Consider the following 20977-nt stretch of genomic DNA (forward strand, 5'->3'; position numbering starts at 1 on the left):
AGCAGCATGGAAGAGAAACAGAAAAACAGGTTGGCACAGAGAGAAGGAAAGTGTGGCAAGGCCATGTCAGCCTTGTGGTCAACACCCCCGTACTCAGGCCTGACGCCCTGCAAAGCACCAGGTGGACAGTCACTGCCCACACGCTGGCCAACAGAAGCCCACCGAGACACCCCCTCAAGTACTAAAATTGACTGTCAACCGCCTGCGTACAGAGGGCACGACTAGGGACAGGAGAGACACGCTCTGGCCAGCACAGTGGCACGGGGGCCTGGGGCAGGACACAGCCAGGGCACTGGCATCAGGGCTCAGAGCTGCCCCCAGCTGCTTCCCTTCCTCCTGACCACCGCGGATGGCCTCCCCGTGGCCCTCGGCCTCAGTTAAAGCAAGTCAGTGTACGGAGAGGGCAGGGAGGGGACTGCCATCGTTTCTCATCCCCACAGGGTGGCAGTGTCTGCAGACCCTGTCTTGCCCTGGGGGCACCACCTCAGACCCCCGAATCCCCTCTGTCCTGACCCCACTTAGTCCTGCTGACCTGGCCTCACCTTTGCCTCTCCCGGCCTCTCCTACCGTTCCCCACCAGACGATGCAGCATGCACCTAGAGCTGCAAGTGTGTCACGGCTTCCCTTGAGGTCATGAATTTAAATAAACATGATTTTTCCCCCTTTCTGGAAGCACTTTGGCGCTAAAAATATACCTACTGTCAAAGTGGGATTTAAGACTCCAAATTTGAGACTGTCTTATGACTGGAATGCTTTGGAACGATTATCTTTAAATAAATTATGCTTCTGGGGGATTCCGTGGCCCTTCCTTCACGAAGGAGCCAGCTGCCTGTGTGCCAACCCCCAGCGTCCTCCCCGCGGAGGCGCAAGCCTCCCTCAGCCTCGTGGGCACCTTTGCCACTTGGGGCACCTCGGCCACTCCTGCTCTCCGCGCCAAGGGCTCAGTCAGAGCTGGACACAGCGCGCTTGTGCCCACCGCACTCCGTGCCCTCAGCGCTCCCGCGGTGAGCAGGCAGCCACCTGGGACCCAGAAGCACCTCTACCTTGACCCGGCTGACGGCCTCCTGTGCTTGCATCATTCTGATGTTTTTGGAAGGGTTCCGTTCGGAGAGCAGCTGGGTGGACCCCAGGTAGTTGGCAGCGAAGATGATCCCATCGATGAGGTCTTCTGGCTCACAGGGCCCTGGAACTGAAGGGGGAGCCCAGAGTTAATGTGCTTCTAAAGGAGAGAGGCCCTGAACAGAGGGATGGCCTGCCCGGCCACAGCACGAGGAACACGGCAACCAGGGCAGGGGCAGAAGAAAAGGGCTGAACCACCACCAACCTGCAGCCAGCTAGGGGAGGCTGGTCTGCTTCCCGCGCTGCCCGGGCTGTGTGCGTGGTGCAAGTTGCTCCACGAAATCAGCACTCGGGCCAGAAAACTGCACACACGGCATCAGGAGGACAATGCTGGGATCCCAGGTGACTGTCACTCAAGGTGGACCCCCCCAAGGCGACAGGCACATGCTGCAAACCCAGAAGATGCCACCTCCCAAACATGACAGCACTTTCCACGCTTTTCCCAGGTCTCCCAGCACCCAGGATGGTGATCTGAAAGGGCTCCCTCTCCTGCTCAGGTCTCTTCGGCAGCCTCTCAGGTGGCCCATTTAGCTCCTCCCACCCCACATGCCTCAGGCCCACACGGCAACATGATGCTTATTCCACCTGCTGCCTGGCCCCATAGAACTTTCCTCCAACCATGACAGAAGGTTCTGTCTCTTCAGTGTTCAATGTGGGAGCCACTAGCCACATGTGGCTTTGAGCACTTGCTCTGCGGCTCCTGTAACTGAAGAACTGAATCTTTGTCTTTGATATAACTTTAATTAATTGAAGTATAAAGAGCCACATGTTAGCAGCTAGTAGCGCCTATACTGGACAGCGCATCTCTAGTAAGGGATTGGCAGATCCTTTCTGTACAGGGCCAGGGGTAACTATTTTAGGCTTTGTGGCCTCTACTGCAACTACTTGCTTTTGTACCTGAGGCGCAAAGGCAGCAACAGACAATACAGAAATGAGCACGTACGGCTGTGTTCCAATGACACATCATACGCAGGGTCGAGTGCCCAGGAGGATGTGGCCTCAGGGCTGCAGTCAGGTGACCGCTGAGCTAGTCTAGACCAGGGCTCAGCTGTCCTCTCAGGCCCATGCTGGCCACACCACCTGCCTCCTTCACCCCACCACTGTCCACCTCTCAGCCAGAGCCTTCCTTCCTGGGGAACTTGGCCCTGGCTCCAAGGGTCCCCTCCTGCCCCAGCTGGCCCTACCCTGACCCACTCCAGCACCACAGGCCAGCTGTCCCGCACTTCCCCAGCCCTTGCTGCCAGTGGCCTCCTCTGCACCTCTCCCCTCCCTCAGCCAGCTGAGCCCCGGTCTCACCTCTGACCAGCAACTGACCCACCTTGGATGCAGCCACCCACCACCCCAATAATATCTGCCCAACAACCCCAACACCCTTGCCCCTCCCACCCCAGGAGTTTGGCAAAACTCTGATCTATTTTCTTTTGGCCGAAGGCTGGAAAAAGCTGCCCAAGAGGTCAAATTGGTGCCATGATAAATTCATCATAAATTCCTGGCCCCAAATGCCCTCAAAACTCCTTGGCAACTCTAATCCATTTCTCTGGGTCTGGGACATTCACCCTCTTCCTCTTGCAAGGGCTGTTCATCTCTCTCCATTTCAAACTTCCAGCGGCCCCTCCCTCCCCTGCACCAGGCAGGCCAGATGGGAGCTCACCTTCTGCACCCAGCACGCTCCTTACGGGACCCCCTTGTCCACCCTGTGCCCAGGACTGAGCCCTACCAATAGGGCCCTCCCACTGCTTTTAAGTATCTCCCAGTGTTGTTAGAGGGAGGCAGCGTGACTCTGGGGACCCAGAGACTGGAAGGGTCTCCACCCTCCCAGGCTCTGTGCCCCTGGGTGAGGGACCTAATTTTTGTTTCAGGCCTTGATCCCCTAACCAGCAAAATGATGGAGGGCAGGGAGAAGGAAATTCCTGATGTCTATCTCCACAGGGATTTTGTAAACATAAGATAAATGATATGAGTCTCATAAAGGCTAAAAGTGTAGAAAATGCAAGGCATTCGTTAATGAATTCTTAGTTTTTATTTGCATTTGTCTAAAAAGATAAGTCATAAACCGTGGACAGGGCAGGCTTGAGCACCAGACCAGGCAGTAGCTGTCACAGAGGGCAGCATCCAAAGCCCACTCCCACCTGCACACATGGTTTCTGAGCAGGCTTCAGGAGGGCAATGAGGCTCAGAGGGCAAAGGGACATGCATGGCCACACTGAGACCAGTGACAGGGAAAGCACCAGATCCAAAGTTGGCCACATCCTACATAGTGGCCTCTACTGTCATCAATGCCCCAGAAACTCCCACCTGCAGGTGCAAGGCGGTACAAACTCCTTCTAAACCCTGTCCCTGAAGGGATGGTGGGGAGGTGACAGATCATTTTAAATGACACTTGGGGCTGAAGTCATTTGGGGAAGGAGGAAGGGAAACCGAGACCCCAGCAACCCTACCTGTGCCCAGAGTCACCTGTGGCACCTGACGGGCTTGCAGAGTCCCCAACCCCACCCAGGAGATTGAGCGTCACTGAAACCAGGGTGGGGACCAGGAATCTGTGGTGTTCACACACACACCTGGTCACACTGACGTGTAGCCAGGTAGGGAACATCTAGTCCCTAGCAGACCAGAATCCCCCTAGCCCAGGTCATCTTAGGAGTGAATGAATCCAGAATCTCAGGGGCTACACCCCTATGAGAGACACAGGTCCCAAACACCCGCTCATGCAGGGGCTGGCAGGGGAGCTTCCCAGGGACACTGCTCCTGACAATGTCCTGGCCCTTAAGGGCGGGAAGCCTGGGCTGACCCCTGCAGGGCTCCGTGGCCAGGGTCAAATCAGGCTCCTTCCAGCTCAGGAGCCAACAAACCTTCTCCCAGCTGCACAGGCTGGATGCACCAGTGGCGAGAGGTGGGGGTGGGGGACTGCAGGATTTAGGGGCAGCACCAAGGGAAGAACCTCTGCCTGCCTGGCACTCAGAGGATGTACCAGGGCCTATCACCAGCTAGCGGGGAGCAGAGGCCACCCCCGAGAGAGGGGACAAGAGTCACTGATCACAATGCAGCACCCCTACCCTGACCCTCAGGCTTCCTTGGAATGAAGTTCACCTGTCCACTTTGCTGGGCATCTGGGACAATGTATATAAACAGGCCCAGCCGCTGCAGGCCGGCTGGACATGTCCCTATCCTCCCTTTGGTGTCCCGGATGAGGGGCTTGGAAGGCCCCCCAGAGCCTAAAGTAGGCCTATTTTTACCACCTCAGGCCACCTCTCCAGTAGCAAGGTTCAGAGGCATCATTTGCCAGGGTCCCCCCATAGGGAAGCCCCAGCCACCCAGTAAAGCCCAATGTAGTGACTCATATGGACCAGTAGATGGCATCGCGTTGCTCTGCAGGAAAGTGCTGGCTCTCTCAGCCGCCCTGGACTTCCCTGCCTCTCACCCTCAGCCCATGTCCTTGTGTCCTGTCTGGGGTGGGGGCCCTGACCCTGGGGAGGGGAGGGATGGAGGCCTTCCCTTTGGAATATGACCCCCACCTTCTGAGGCTGCTGCCTTCTGACCCTTCCCTTGCCAGCTCCCACGGTGACCTGGACAGCTTACCAGACCTTTCTGGGGTTCACATGCCTGTTTCAATGCATGTCCTTGGGCTCCACCAGACCTGGGGCCCCTCCGGGGGCACAGACCGCCATGTGTGAACGGTGCCCATCCTGGCCAGTGGGGTCCACTGCTGGCACCCACGGACACCTGCGCCTGGGAGGAGACTAGCGAAGGTCTCAGGTTTTTGCTACAACTCCAACAGATGCTCCATCTCTGCCGGGGGGTCCCTTTTCCTTCCTGCCTTGCTCTGTTGTCTAACAGGAAACGATAAATGCCACGGCGTCTGCAGATCCTGCCTGCCACCCTGCCTCCCACTCTCACGTGTATTAGGGAAGGACAACCCAGAGAAGAGTGTCCCCCACGCGGGGGAGGCGTGGGGCTGAGGAGTTATTTCAGACTCGCAGGCACAGCTTTCAACTCCTACCGTGAAGGGCAAAACCAAAATCAAACAGCCTCGTTAGAATATGAAAGCATCTGGCCTTATCCGTTTTGGTGTAACTGTTCTTATTTTGTTTAGTTCTTGAACTAACCCTAAGCTAAGACCACCAGAGGGAGACAGATGACAAAAGAATAAAGACACAGGTTTAAAGGCAATCTTATCTCCCCAGAGAGTGATTTCTCCTTTTAACAACGTCTTACTCACACAGCATATGCACAACGTATCTGCACAGTTTGGTGGAGAATAAGGCCTCCAAGTTCTTCCCTGCTGGAAGAATCCTGTGTATAAAACAGTCCTTAGGAAAGCCCTGGCCCTCTGGCTGCTCATCAGCTCTCTGGACGGGGCGGGCGCCCCACAGAGCCACACCTGAGAACCTCCCCCTGCCCGGGCACCTTTGGGGAAAATCATCCTGGACCTGGGTGGTGGACAGAGGCTTTCCCCCTTGTGGGCCTGGCCCCAGGGGCCCTCATTAACTCTAAGACCCATGTCTGCTTCTCCCCTGGGTTTCTGGGGGGCAGCCAGGGGGGGCGCCAGGGCACGGCGCACATGGCGGTGTGGGTCTGCACCTGCAAGGTCCGCTGCTCTCTGCAAAGGCAGAGTCCTGGAGTGCAGCCCCACACTCCAAACACCCGACCTCTGTGCAATAGTGGCACAGTCCCGCCCAGTCCTCGACCACCCCAGGAAGCAGACCTCATGGTCTCAATGTTACAAATAAGGATCATCCAAGTGGGGTCAAATGATTTTGCCCAAGTTCACCATCGTGGATTCAGGTACTCAGTGTTTCTAAACCCGCTGCATGAAGACCGGTGTCATGGCAGTAAACATGGAGCTCACAGCTATGTAGTGAGGCTGACGTCAGTTCCAAGTCACCAAATAAATGCATCAGGATGGCCCATAGTGAATGCCAGCAAGGAAGGGTGCAGCCCCAAGGAAGAAGCAAGAGTGAGGCCCACCCTCATGAGGAATCTGGGGGCAGGTGCTATTTGAGCTGAGCTCTGAAGGATGAGAAGGAATCAACAAGCCATAAAGGGTTAGAAGGGGAGTTTTCTGGGCTAAGGCAAGAGCAGGTGAAAAGGCCCTGGGGTAGCAGAGGGGATGGCACCACAGAAGACCTATAGGATGTCCAGATTGCCTGGGCACAGGGCTGGGTCTACAGGTGGAACCAGCTGGGGCTGCAGAGACCTTGCCGGCCAAATATGAGGACCTGGAGCCACACCAAGGACTATCAATCCAGGGCATCCATCAGGGAAGTGGCTGCTCACTCTGCCTGTGAAATTAACTCTGGCTGCAGAGAGGCCACAGCAGAGAGGAAGTAGGGAGAGCAGCTTCCTTCTTTCTTAGGAGACAGGCTACTGCAGAGGTCCAAGCACGAGAGTGGTGATGATGGTGTGGACCAGGGTGATGATGGAGATAAAGAGACAGCAGCAGATAGGGATTCAGGGTGGAGAGTCAGATGACAGGACTGGAAGTTGGAATGGAGTCTAAGGATGAAAAAGCAGGAAAACTGGCTGCAGGGCTGGGTAACCTAATCTTAGAAGTCATATCTCATCACTTCTGCCATATGCTATAGATTGGAGGCAAGTCAATAAGCCCAGCCCACACACAAGGGAAGGGGATAACCCAAGACTGTGAATACCAGCAGGTGGGTGCCCCTGGGACCCTTTAGGGTTTGCCTTCTACATATGCATATATCCTGTCTGTGACCTAAGTGACAGCACTGAGCACCCACAGTGTCCATTCACTGAGAAGGGGCCCCTGGAAAAGGACTGCCCTTGAGGTGGGGATTCCAAGCAAGTTCAGTTCCAGAAGCCTGGAAGTTCAGTGGGCATCTGGACTTGGGAGTCCAGGTCAGAGAAACATATCTGGGAATGAACGGCGTGCAGGTGCCGAGTGAAGCCACAGGCATGGACGAGCCAGCAAGGTGAGTCACAGGGCCAGGTGGCGGAAGGAAGCCCCAGGACCCCACTCTGCCAAGTGCCAGGACAAAGAGGGGCTTAGAAAGGGAGGTGTGCCCATCTGTGCCTGCACTGGCAGGGGGCCTTGTGCAGTGGGCGTAGTGACGAGGAAGCCCGTCACACCTAGAGAGCTGTTTCAGAGGAGACCAGGTCGGGAGCCACGAGGGTGCCAGGGTGCAGGCGCGGTGCCGACAGTGAGTCAGCCATTCCCAAATTCTGGTTGTGAAGGAGAAGAGGAAGGTAGAGTGGTGGCTGCGGGCAGATGCAGAACGCAGGGCAGGACAGACGTGCTCAAAAGCCAGTGGAGTGGACAGCGGAAGACATGGGAGGAAAGGAGGTCAGATCTCGAGAGGTTCCAAAGTGCAGAGGGGAGCCTGCCTCCACTGGGACAAGGGGCCGCAGCCCCAGTGGGGCAGGACAGGACAGGACAGGACAGGACAGGACAGGTTGGGGGTTGGCGGGGCAGTGGGGAGCTGTACTGAGGCCACAGGCCAGGCCACCCAGCTCAGCAGGTGAGGCTGCCCCTGGAAGGGAGTTCCGGAATGGGGAGAGGAGGAAGGAGGGGGTGAACATCACAGTTGTGTAACTGGGGTCTCCAGTGGAAACTTTAGTCACAGAGCAGAGATGTGGCTTCCAAGCCCTCCCCCACCACACCAGCCTGTCTGGAGCAGATTTGCCCCATCACTGTGGTGGCCTGCGCCTCTGAGAAGCCCGGCTGAAGGCGAACCTATAGGGCTCATAGGGAAGAGAAGATGCTGTCTGAAAATCAGCTCCATGGGGACATTCACCAGGGAGAGGCCACACCCAAGCCTGCAGCATAGGCTGGGCTGTCACTGAAGAAAAGGATTTGGGAGTCTCAGTGTTGAACCTTAGAACCCCAGCAAGCTGCCAGGAGGAAGAGAAGCCATAGCAGAGAGTCAGAAAAGGAAGGTCAAAGCCACTCTCAATACAGTGCACAGATTGGCCCAAGGCACATCCTAAGCATTGTATCTGGGAGAATGACTTCCCAGAAGCAGCATAATAAATCAAAAAATTGGCAAAAATGGAAGAAGACACATGCATAGGCTGTTCACTGCAGCACTATTTGTAATAGCAAAAAACTGGAAAGCACCCAAATGTTCTTGAATAGGAGACATTTATGGGCACAGTGGCATCCTACATGACATCCTCTATACACTGCCCTGCACAGCACAGAAAGTTGGCATAATCTCCAGGATTCAGTATTAAGGGGAAAAAAGCAAGCTGGAGAAAGAAGTGTCTAATTCACTACCATTTACCCAACAAAAGGAAAGATACGCTTATAATAAAAATACGTAAAATGTTGAAAATATTTTCCTACAGTGGAAGGGAAGAAACTGGGGGGGATGGTAAACAGGGAAAGAAACCAGACATCAGGCATATACCCTGTGCTATATATTTGGCTTCAGAACCATGTAAGTATTTTATAAAATTACAAAACAAAATTAAATGAAAAAGCGAATTCCTAAGAATTAAAAGTGAAACAAATCTAAATGTGTATCCAGCTGTGATCTATTCCAAAGTATTTTAAAACACAGTACGTTCCTTGTGGGCTGTACCCTAAAGACAAAAGTAAATGCAAATAAATCATAAACTGCGTCTGTAGTCATGTGTCCTTGGCGGGTGTCAGTATTGTTATTCTGAGACTGTTGTATGATTAGCAGGATAAAACACATGCATAATTATGCTGGTGTCCTTGAGGAAACAGAAAGTACAGATGCAGGAACTCTACAGTCCTGGCAAAGTATCAGTATGAATCGTGATGTATTTTATCTATAAAATATGTAGTATATTAGTTATTGTTCGCTGCATAACAAATGACTCCAAAATTTAGCGGTTTAAAACAACAAACATTGTTGTCAGCAAGGGGAGTCAGCTCAGAGGTCCTGCAGGTTGGGAATCTGGGTGTGGCGCAGGAGTGTGCCTCTGCCCCACGGTCGCGCCCAGGGCCACTGCAGCCACCAGCCATCTGACAGCCTGAAGAGGGAGGCTCCTCCTCCAAGATCACTCACGAAGCTGCTGGCCAGAGACATCAGTCCTGTGCCACGTGGGACTCTGGGCATGATAGTAGCTTGGTTCCCTCAGAGAGCAAGCAAGAGAGAACAAGAAAGGGTGAGTGAGACAGAAGCCACCTGCCTTTTTGTAATTTTATTTTAGAAGTCATATCCCATCATTTCTGCCACATTCCACTCATTGGAAGTAAGTCAATGAGTCCAGGCCACATACAAGGAAGGGGATAACTCAAAGCCATGATACCAGGAGGTAGGGGTCACTAGGGACCCTTTAGGGGCTGCCTTCTACATATGCATATTTCCTATCTCTGACCTAAGCAACAGCAATGAGCACTCACAGTGCACAGATTATGGTCTCTAAATATTATTTCACAGGACTCCTTGGAGAAATAACTAACTGGTTCCAGTCCTGTAACAAGAAATATTTAAGATGACCCTGGAATATCTAGTTATACCAGAAAGCAAGGAAGCTATCAAGGACTACTGGGATCACAGTAATAAAACTGAGAAACCAAACTAAAGAGGCTCCCATTGGCCACAGATGGGACAATTTAAGCATCAATAAACATGATAACAATACACAAACACATGTGTCAACCCAAGAGTTCCTAATAACAGCACATAAACCCTCACTGGTGGTCTTTAGAGATTGTTAGGGGAGTTCATGAATTTTAAAATTTTTAAATAAAGAGAAAAAATTAACCATTTAAACTATTTTTCTTATATGAACTATACTCAGGGTAACCAAATACTGGATGAGGGGAAAGTCTTTTTGCTTAGAAGAATTCCAGCTAATGAATGAAGGAGAAATGATGGAATTAGAATACCACCATTTTGCAACCTCTAATCAATTAGTGGATCTAGACAACGATCATTAATGGCTGCTAACAGTACCCAAAGAGAGATGACCAGATATCATATGTCTTCTGATAGAAGAACACAATAATACCTATGAAGTTTTTTGTCCAAACAATCAAAGAATCTGATCTGTATCTAAAAAAAAGAAATCACCATTTTATAGGACAGAGAGAACAGAAGAACATGTTAAGCAACACTGTGAAGACACAATCAGCAAAATTCAGACTATAGGAAAACTCTATAAGATGAATGATACAGATTCTTCCACAACAATGTCAACAACAACAAAAAATTGTACTAAAGACAAAAGAGAGATGGAAGGACAACCTATAAAATAAGAGAACTAAGACAATTATGAAATACATCAACCAATGTCAATGGATGGACCTTATTTGGATCCCCATTCAAAAAGCACACTGAATCAGGGAAACATAAACTCTATCTGGGTATTTAATGATATAAAGAAATGGGCTGGGCATGGTGGCTCAGACCTGTAATCCTAGCACTCTGGGAGGCCAAGGTGGGAGGATAGCTTAAGGTCAGGAGTTTGAGGCCAGCCTGAACAAGGATGAGACCCCATCTTTACAGAAAATGGAAAAATTAGCTGGGCATGATGGTGCACACCTGTAGTCCCAGCTACCCTGGAGGCTGAAGTGAGAGGATCATTTGAGCCCAGAGTTTGAGGTTGCTGTGAGCTGTGATGATGCCACTATACTCTAGCTCAGGTGACAGAGTGAGACACTGTCTCCAAAAAATAAGTAAATAAAAATAAGAAATAACTATTCATTTTATTTTAGCTGCAATAATAGAATTGGAGCTATTTTTTAAAAAATAGAATTCTTATATTTTAGAGATACATATTTGAAATATTTAAAGAAGATATGATGTGGTCTGAGATTTGTTTTAGAATAACCTGGGAAAAGGTGAGGGTGCAGATTAAATACCACTGGCTGTGAGTGGGTAAATACTAAAGCTGGTGTTGGGTACAGTATTCTCTCTGCTTCTGTATATGCCTGAAAGTTTTATGATAAAATAATTAAAAGCATGGATCTTTCAAAAGGGTGGATTTTTTAGTAAGGCATATTTCACCATTTTATAAAATTTATCCTTGTGTCTACCTAATCCAATTAGATAAGAAAAAATAACAGAAAGCAAGAAAGGAAGCAGCAAAAATCATTCTCATTTGCAGATGCTATGACTGTACACCAGGAATAATTCAAGAAAACAACTAAACTAAAAATCTGTTTCAAAAAGAGAATTCATTATGGCAATGGTTTCAAATTTAATACATAAAAAAATCAATAGCTTTCTTTGTACCTACAAACTGCAACAAGCATGGAAGAAATAATGAAATGAAAGTTAACATTTACAAAAATAATAAAAAGGCTAAAACACCAACAAATAGATGAGCAAGATATGTGTTGGATTTTTATGAATAAACCTTATTGATAAAGATAAACAAGCTTGAATAAATGAAAAGATAAATCCTTTTTGTTTTTGCTGTAAAGATTCTATATTCTGTATTGTAAAGCTAATACTTTTCCCCTAAATGGATAGATTTAATGCATACCAAATAAAAATACCAATAAGAATTTCTAGAGTACAACTAGACAGGTTTATTTTAAAGTTTCTATGGAAAAATAAAGTGTGCAAAAATATCCAGGGAAAATCTGAAAGGGAATGATAGTGCCAAGGGCTGGAACTAGCCCTACCAGGTAGTAAAATGCACCATAAATCCCCAGTAAATAAATCAGTCTGGAACTTGAATAGATAATCCTGTAACAGGTCCAGAAACACACCTACACCTCCTTGGCAATTTAGTGCGTGGTAAAGGCAGCGTTTCAAACCAGTGAGGGAAGGAGTCCTTGAATAGTTCCCTTGGGGACAAAATGCCTAAAATGTTAACTCTTCCTATATCCATACACCAAGAAAAATTCCAGATAAATGAAATATTTAAATAATTTAAAAGAAAAATCATAAAAGTTCTGGAGGAAAATTGTATTAAAAATAATCTTAGGAGTGTGACAGTCATGCTAACCAGAAACTCACTAAGCTCAAAGGAAAAAGACTGATACCTTTGACTATGTGAAATGTTCAACAAAATAAAAAAAATACACCAAGAAAAGAAGAAGAAAAGACAATGGTAAGCTGGGGAAAATTCTGCAATATAAGCCAAAGGGCTAATTTACTTTATATGTCAAGAAGAATACAAATCAGTCACAATCACCAAAATTCCCAATTGCCAGGGGCTGGAGTGGATAAGGGAGACATTAGTTAAATGGCACAAACTTTCAGTTACAAGATGCGTAAGTTCTGGGGATCCAACATACAGCATGGTGACTATAGTTGATAGGACAATATTGCATACTGGAAATCTGCTAAGGCAATAGATCTTCACTGTTCTCACCACAGGCACACAAAAAGAGGTGACTGTGTGAGGTGACATTAATTAGCTGAATTGTGGTGATCATTTCACCAGGTATACATATATCAAAACATTACATTGTACGATGCAAATATACACAATTTTTGTCAATTATACCCCAATAAAGCTGCAGCAAGGGGAAGAATCCAACAGAGGAAGGGGCAAAGGACACAAGCAGGTACTGCACTGAAAAAGAAAACCCACTTTTATAAACCCAGGAAATAGTGTCTGGCTTCACTTATGACGAAAGACGTGCACGAGAAACCAACAAGATACCTCTTTGCACCCACGGGCCTGGGGCTGAGATCAAACAGCTGGGTGGCACACAGTGCTGGGGACAGTGTGGGAACTGGTGCTGTCCTTTGCCCCCCCCCCTTGGGAAAGCTCTCTGGCATGTCTGTCAAAGTTGGTGTGCTCCTGGCCTATACTCCCTATTACATATTCAGGAACTGCTTCTAGAAAAACTCACACCTGGGCACAAAGGCACATCTACAAGACGGTCCACAGGTGCGCTGACTGTATCCACCTGACAGTCCATCCACAGCGGGCTGGTCAATACACACTTGCACCCCCACGGAACTGATCCCGTGCTACCGCTTAAGCCATCAGGCAGAACTGTTGTCTCCAAGATCTACCAAGGAATGAAAAAGCAAAGTGCAGACTCAGGTGTGGCCAGTGCAATTTCTATTTTAAGAAAAGGGGGTCTGATGTATGCTGGTGAGTGAGCAGGAAATTCCTGGAAGGATTCACAAGAAATTAAAGTGGCTTCCACTGCAGAGAGGGACGAGAGGGGTGTGGGGAGGGGGTCTGGGGTGCACAGGCACAAAAGGAGAAGTACCGTGGAGGTTTCCAGGGTAGAATTCAGTTTTAACTCTTGTAGCTCTTAGCCTGATCCAAGCACTATTCTAAGAAATCCTTAGAAACCTCCACTAGTGAATAAAAGTTCATATTTTAAAACATGTCTAATCCCTACCCCTGCAGTACTAGAGAAACATGATCTTGTCTGTAAAAAAGGAGAGTCACTTCGTTTTTCATAACCCCTCTTCAGGAGGCTCCACGTCCCTTCTGGTCCTGCAGGTGGACCTGACTCCTGTCCTCCTGTCCAGCCAGGCCTGCATGGTGACACTGAAAAGGAGGAGGAGGCATGAGATGCCTTCACCTTAGTGGCCTTATCTGAACAGGGCCACTCCAACTGCTCATTCTAAGAGCAAACCAAGTCTGAGATCCTAAGAGCCCACTGTACGAAACCAACAAAGCAGCTTTATTGTTGTGAGGACCCCTGAGAGAAGGAAGAGGGGGGCTCAGCCCCAGCTCTGGGAACTGGGGTCCCCTGCCTTCCACATGGCCAGCACACAGGTGTGGGAAGTTGACAAGGTAAAGACTTGAGGACAAGTGGCATTTTGGCATGAGTCTTCAGCTATTGGCAGGTTATGGGTTTCGTGACATCTTGCATGAGCACTGGCTGTTAGATTAGAACAAAGTGCAAGAAACAACGTAAGATCTACTGGTCTTTGTTAGTTTGTCTGAAGCTGTCATTATTAGGATCCATTGCTTGGGACCAGCACCAACTAACCACATATCTAACTATGGAAAAGTTAGACTTTCACCTACACTCACTCCAAGGCAGCAAGCCTCTGGCACACATGAATTTATGCTGCTGCCAGCCACCACGTCTGGCAGGAGAGGACATCCTAAAGGTGCCCGCACTCCCACCTCTTTAGGGTTCAGGTGAGGCAGTGAGCCCTCTGTGCAGTTAGCACGTTCACAAGGTGGTTTTCTCTGCAACGTGAACCTTCCCTGTCTGCAAGTATTTCCCCATAGACAGTGATACTGGACGACTCTCCTTGGATGCCTCTGCTGAGAGAGGGCTGTGGCTCTGAGCCTGACATCTGGAGCGTTCCACTGCCCACTCCAGCACCTGAAGGGACTGCCTCCTCTCAGTGGGGGCGCCCCTGTGCCATGCTGAGGGGCGCTCAGGCAGTACAGCGTGTGGGCGTTGAGCTCAGACTCCAGCCTGGGTTCCAAGCCCAGCTCTGCCACCCTCCACCTGGTGACCTCGAGCCCATGACCTGCCTTCCCTGGGCCTTAGTCGATGTGTCTATAACCACACCTACCTCTCAGCGTTGTTACAGTGATTACTGAGTTGATGTATCAAAACACGTAGGTCTGGGCCTGCCTCAGAGTAAACACCTGATATAGGGTTCACCTACTCCCCCTCTTGATGGCAGTGGTGCACAAAGCATGCCAGGGAGGTAGGAGGTCACCGCCACTAAGAGCTTACACTGTCAAGTGCCCAGACCTGGGTCCAAGCCCAGGCTCTCCCCCTCCACAGCCGTGGGACCTCACTCGACTTACTTTAACCTAGTGAAGTTAAAGTAACTCGTGTGGTTATAGACACATCGACTAAGGTCCAGGGAAGGCAGGTCATGGGCTCGAGGTCACCAGGTGGAGGGTGGCAGAGCTGGGCTTGGAACTCAGGCTGGAGTCTGAGCTCAACGCCCACACGCTGTACTGCCTGATGTACTGCATCGGGTTTCTAACCTATAAAACGGGGGACGGTACCTACTCATCCTGCAGTGGTTGACCAAGTGACACGAAATAGAGCCACAGCACACAGCACAGGGACTGTACGCTAAGCCCAGTGAAAGTTAAGGTGGTATCGCTTTAACTGTTACTGCTATTTTATTTTTCATTATTATTAATAATTGTCTGATGTGAAATAAGGCATGAGCTGGGACAAAGGCCATGCTCGCTAACACTCAGGGACGCTCCCCTGCAGGGCAATTTCTCAGATTTGCGGACAGGGTGGAAGGCCCGCCCCTCTGCCGAGTCACACTGGGTCTTCTCAGCGGCGCCCATGTTCCACCTCAGCACGGGACAAGGCCAGAAGGTCGAAATGCTCACCAGACCTGGAGGCCTTGCTCACGCAACATTCATTTCCACACCTCCACCCTTGTGAGAAGCCAAATACTTGATTCTCTAGCCAATGCTGGACCTGGAGGCTGGTCATGTGACACGGCTCTGGCCGGTGAGAAATGACAAGTGTGCTGGCAAGGTCCTCAAGGTCTATTAAGGTCCAACTAAACAGTCAGACTCATGAGGCGTCCTAAGGTCCAACTAGACACGGGCCACTTACTCAGCAGGAATAAGGCAGAAGCCGGTTTGCCGGCTGGATTCCTCCCTGGGAGTCCGCTCAGATGTCCCTATGGCACCCACACAAATGCTCTTGCTGGGCCCCAGGCGGGCTCAGCTGTGCAGGTACAAAACGCCCATCGAGAATGATGTGTGGAACCCGTCGGTTTAAGAGCCTCACGTTCCCAAGAGCTAGTATCTCTTACAACCTCTCTATGGGCGTAACTTCCAGGGTCCCCTTCAAGGGACATGTCCAGCCACAAGAGGCAACACTGTGGGAAGCCCAAAGCTCCGGCAGCACCCCACAAGGAGTGTAATTCTCTCATCTACACACAGTCTATTATAAGAGTCATTTTACCATAGGCAACGTTACCTAGTGACACGGTTGACAAGCTACCTTTCCTGTTACCCAGCGAACAGGCTAAGGAAATTAATAGAAGGCCAGATTCTCCCGCAGAGAGTTCATTAACTAACCACAGAAAAGCTTTGCTTTCCTAATATAAAGGGGAAGACATTCGGCTGGTTTGAAACTTCTGCCCTTCTCCCTACCTGGAACAGGAGGTGATGCTGCAGCGACTCAGACGTTCTGTGAAGGTGAGGCGACAAGCCCGAGTTTGAGACCAAGGGAAGCAAAGATGGATTCCTGATCCCAAAGGCATTGAACCAGCAGCCTCTCACCTCGACTTCTGTACATAAGACACGCCTCCCTCTCAGGACAAGCTAACATCAGGGGGTTGTGTGGGTCCCTGCACTCAAGTGCATTCCTAATTATAACGGTGGTTAATCTGCAGATGGTCTTCCCACATTCGTCATACGGGACAGTCTTTATGATTAGCTCTTCATCATTTGCTGAGTAAGATTTTTGGCCCATGAAGGCTTTGTTGGATACACATTCACTAACATGAAGGGATATGCTTTTTATTACGCTTAAGGTCTCTGTATTTTCATAACAATCAAAGAGCTTCTCTCCTTCAGGAATGACTCTAAATTAGGGTTGTCTGAATTGGTCTGAGGCATCCAACCTTGTTTTGCTTTGTTTTGGAACAGTCTGGGGTGGTACAGAGAACTGAGTCTTCTGGAATGCCAGGAGCCACAGTCAGAGGTACCCTAGGCATAGACACTGTTTCCCCATCCCTTGCTGCCTGCACCCACAGATATGAGATTGGTTCAGGAGCTAGGGGAGTTTACTGTCCGAATCACCCTCCCAGACAGCTCAACAGTTCTGTCTGGATGACACCATGCCATGAGCCGATGAAAAGTGAGCTTCTTAGATCCGTAAGACCCTACTTCACTGGAATACTGTGACTGGCACCTCCCCACCCAGCCTCTGACTGCCAAGAAAAATGGTGCAGAGATGAGCTGCATCCACCCCTGCCTAGGAGACACTGCCTCCTATAAATCAGGAACCTAATCAAATCCTATTTCTAGGAATGGGGGTGGGGATATTCTCTTCCTGCCAATCATTAGGTCCTAGAAAACTACAACTAGCCAGCTGGGCTGGAATCATAACCTGCTGTGACCTGATCACCAGTTTAAGTCAGTTTGAACCAGCTAAAACATCCTAAAACCACATGTAAACTGCTGGATAAAACCCATTTGAGCCTATTTGAATTGGTCAAAAGGGAGCCAAGTCTATCTGAATTGTCTAATATTAGTTCTGACAGTTTAAAACAGGTTTTCATCCAATTTGAACAATAGTAATCCGGTTACAACAGCCGAAATTGGTTTGAGCAGGTTAATCCATTTTAACCAAGTTGGACCTGGTTTAGCCTGGTTCAAACTCGTCCCTTAAAGGAGAATTTGGAAGCTTCAGTTTCCCAGGCTTCAATTCATTATTAAAAAAGAGGAGCAGAGTAGAAAAGGTTTAAAGTCATTTATTTGAGAAGAATAAATTAACTTGCTCCCCAAAATATTTATAAGAATTAATTACCAGTTTATTGAAAGAATTAATAAAATTTGCATTGTTTATTATAACACATTAACAGGGGCAGGAAACCTCCTCCTGGCAAAGAGAAAAATCCTACTCAAGAGGCTCTTTACCGGGATACTGGAGCACTAGAAGCAACCCATAGTACCTCCTAAAGGGCCCCAGTGAGGTCACCTGATGCACTGCAGACTTACAAAGTCGGCTCTGTCAACAGCCAAGCAGGTGCGCTCCCCACACACCTGTTCTGTGACACAGAGCAGATCGATCAGTTTTGTTCTTTGTTGAATGTTGAAATGCACTATTAACCTCCTCAAAATAGATGGGAGGGTGAAGGGAAATGAAGGGTCTAAAAAAGGAACAACAGCCTGAATTTGAATGCCATTATATCCACCCCGATCAAAATGGTAACTATAATGAGCTGCTTATACAGACACATTTCAATCTATTCATTCAGTCATCAGTGTCATCTACAATGCAATTAGCAAGGCTGTAATTAAATGAGATGGCCTACTGTTCCTTATATCAAAGCAGGCAAATCAGCTGGACCTCCCCTCCCCACTAAGTAGGTCTTTGCGGCACTCAGACAATACACAGTGCCCGGGCACCTTGCTGGAAGGTGTGTTTGCTAAACAAGCTTTGCAGGAGAAAGTAAAAAGTAAAAGCATCATTTGTTTTGACAAATGCAACTACCCCCTGAGAGATAAAATTCAAAGTCACTTACCAGCCACAAATGATGGAAATGATGCCACCTTCTTTGTCTGTTAGGAAATATGAAAAAATAAAACACATACCCTTTGTAAGTAGATGGTCTGTAAGATGTAGGCTAAGAAGGGCTAAGATGTGTACCATAATGAGAAAAGCTAACTCCATGAGTGGCTGTTATTCCCAAGAAGTCAGCTCCAGGTAGCAAACCAGTCTCATGCAGGCAACATGACCTTTGGGAGGGGCCTAAAAGACCCCCATCTAAAATTTAGGGACCCTCAGATTAGCACGTCATGGCTAGAAGGGAGTCTAAAGACCATCCAACCCAGTGGGTCTCCAACATGTGGGCATGAGAACAACCTGGGTATATGTTTGAAGGCAAGACATAAGGAGACTGGACACCATTCCATGGGTGGCCATAATCATCACAGTTATAAATCTCATCTAAACTATGTTACCCAGAGAGGGAAAATAATTTGCTTAAGTCCTCATCGTAATAGCCTCCATCATGGCAGTGTAAGTTTAAATGGGATTGCTTTTTAAACCATGTTGTTGGCTTAGAACAGTGGTTCTCAACTGGGATAATTTTTGCTCCCAAGAGGATATCTGGCAATGTCTGGAGACATTTTTGGTTTTCACAACTTAGTGGTGGTGGTGGTGGACAGTTGTTACTGGCCTCTAGTGGGTAGAGGTCAGAATGCTGCTCAGCATCCTACAGTGCACAGGACAGTCCCCAAAACAGAGAATTATCTAGGCCAGAATGTCAGTGGTGTCACTGTGGAGAAGCCATGGTTTAGAACATGGTTATCAGACAATGGCGTAGAATGACCTTCTATCAAACTAGGAAACACCAATGAACACGCCATGGTCGGGTCCTGAATCAGCAGGAAAGGCCCTTTCCTCCCTCCCACTAGGCCAGAGTTCCCCCACCGCCTCCCCACACACTGACACCAATTTGGCTTGAACCGGACCCCTTCTCCCCCTGGCACTAGATGGGACAAGAATATTATGGACAGAGTGAGCAGAACACAATGGGGCAGGTGGCTGCAACATTAGGACCCCAGCCCAGAACGCCCATCCTTGGAGATAATTACCTCCGGGATGTTGTTATTGTCAACAGGTCCATTGAGATCAGAGCGCTGCTGCTTCCTTGGCTGCTCCAAACCATTGCAAACCTGCAAACCGGGAAGGTAAAGACTGTGTTTTTATATATTAGAGAAATAAACCCAGACACAAAAACTGAATATGTAATGTGATACAATTTGGTGAAATTATGTGTATGTGTAGATGTGTGTATCATGCATACATATTTAATTATCTTAAACTCTTATACAGTTCATATGCATACTTTCATACTTCTAAAGAAGTTTCTTTAAATCATTTTTAAGTGTTATTATTTTAACTGGAGTAAAACGCATATAACATAATGTTCGCCATTTGAACGCTTTGTAAGTGTGCAGTTCAGTGGCACTAAGTACACTGACACTGTTGTGCAACCATCACCACCATCCTGTCTCGAGAAATTTTTCATCCTCCCAAACTAAAACTCTGTCCCATGAAACAATCACTCCCCATTCCCCCCTCCCCCAGCCCCTGGCAACCACCACTCTACTTTCCGTCTCTGTGAATTCACTATTCTAGGGATCTCATATAAGCAGAGTCACACAGTATTTGTTCTTTTGTGACTGGCTTATCTCATTTAGCAAAGTGTCTGCAAGTTTCATCCATATTGAAGTGCGCATCAGAGTCTCCTCCCTTTTCAGGGCTAGGTAATATTCCACTGTGTGTATAGACCACATATTGTTTAGCCATTCATCCATCAACAGACACTTGGGTTGCTTCCACCTTTTGGCTACTGTGAATAATGTTGTTATGAACAGGGGTGTGCAAATATCTGTTTGAGTCTTTGTTTCGCTTCCTTTGGGAATATACCTAGAAGTAAAATCACTGGATCACATAGTAATTCTATTTTTAATTTTTGAGGAGCCTCCATACTATGTTCCACAGGGGTAGTACCATTTTACATTCCCACTAAAACAGCCCAAAAGTTAAAAACCATATTTTTTAAAAAACTCAAATTCTTGCATGAGAATAAACGCAAATTAGCCAATCTACCACTACAAAAAATAAAATGCCCCAAGTACAGGTCTTAAATCTTCTCTTAAAGAAAGTACCCCAGTCCACCCTGGCTCTGCTCTTCCTGCTATGGCCAAGGGACACCAGGAAAAAGCTCCCAAAGGATGCAACAAGGACAGCTCACCTCAAATGCTATTCACATCCTCCTCGCATACAAATCTAATTTGGGACGTCCCCACAGACAGCTCCTTTGAGGAGACCTGTCTCAAGGTGCCCTTAGTGCATGCCAGTATTTTACCCTCTTGTTTGAAAGCTCTCAAGTACAGTGGCTGTCCCATGTGGACTTGGCTTCCTGAAGGCCTGTCCTGCCTCTAGTTGCTGAATGGGCACTAGTCGTCTCCAGAAAAACCTCAAGGAAACAAACAGACCCACTGACAAATGAAACTGGGTTAACTACATCTGTTCTACAAATGTTACAGCTGGGGTGGGATCTAAGTTTTCAGGCAGAGGGAAGGCCACAGATGTAGGGCGACAGCTTCTCAGAAGGCTGTCAGATATGTCGGGGGGTGGGGTAGCAATGTGGGGCCCCATGGGTTAGGTCTGGGTCAGCCATTGTGCCTTTGTGCACCTTCAGGCCAGGGCCTGTGGCTCAGCAGGGGAGCGGGGCACAGGCTGATGTCAGCACCCCTGCCCCCCACCTGCGGGACTCCCAGGTGCGGGGCCACAGTGTGAGGTGTCCAT

General features: G+C 48.7%; 1 protein-coding gene across 7 annotated transcripts in view; it reads right to left on the minus strand.

The window, feature by feature from the left end:
* The window catches only part of APBA2 (amyloid beta precursor protein binding family A member 2), a 217462-nt gene that overhangs the window by 23829 nt on the left and 172656 nt on the right, over positions 1 to 20977 (minus strand). For all 7 annotated transcript variants that reach the window (XM_012764602.2, XM_012764605.2, XM_012764600.2 and 4 more), the window contains exons 4-6: positions 19255 to 19335; positions 18180 to 18216; positions 1044 to 1189 (exon numbers count right to left, since the gene is read on the minus strand). In XM_012764602.2, coding sequence (XP_012620056.1) covers positions 1044 to 1189; positions 18180 to 18216; positions 19255 to 19335 — 264 coding nt within the window. The remainder of the gene's footprint in view (positions 1 to 1043; positions 1190 to 18179; positions 18217 to 19254; positions 19336 to 20977) is intronic.

Source organism: Microcebus murinus, chromosome 7 (assembly GCF_040939455.1).
Source record: "Microcebus murinus isolate Inina chromosome 7, M.murinus_Inina_mat1.0, whole genome shotgun sequence".
Classification (NCBI taxonomy): Eukaryota; Metazoa; Chordata; class Mammalia; order Primates; family Cheirogaleidae; genus Microcebus; species Microcebus murinus.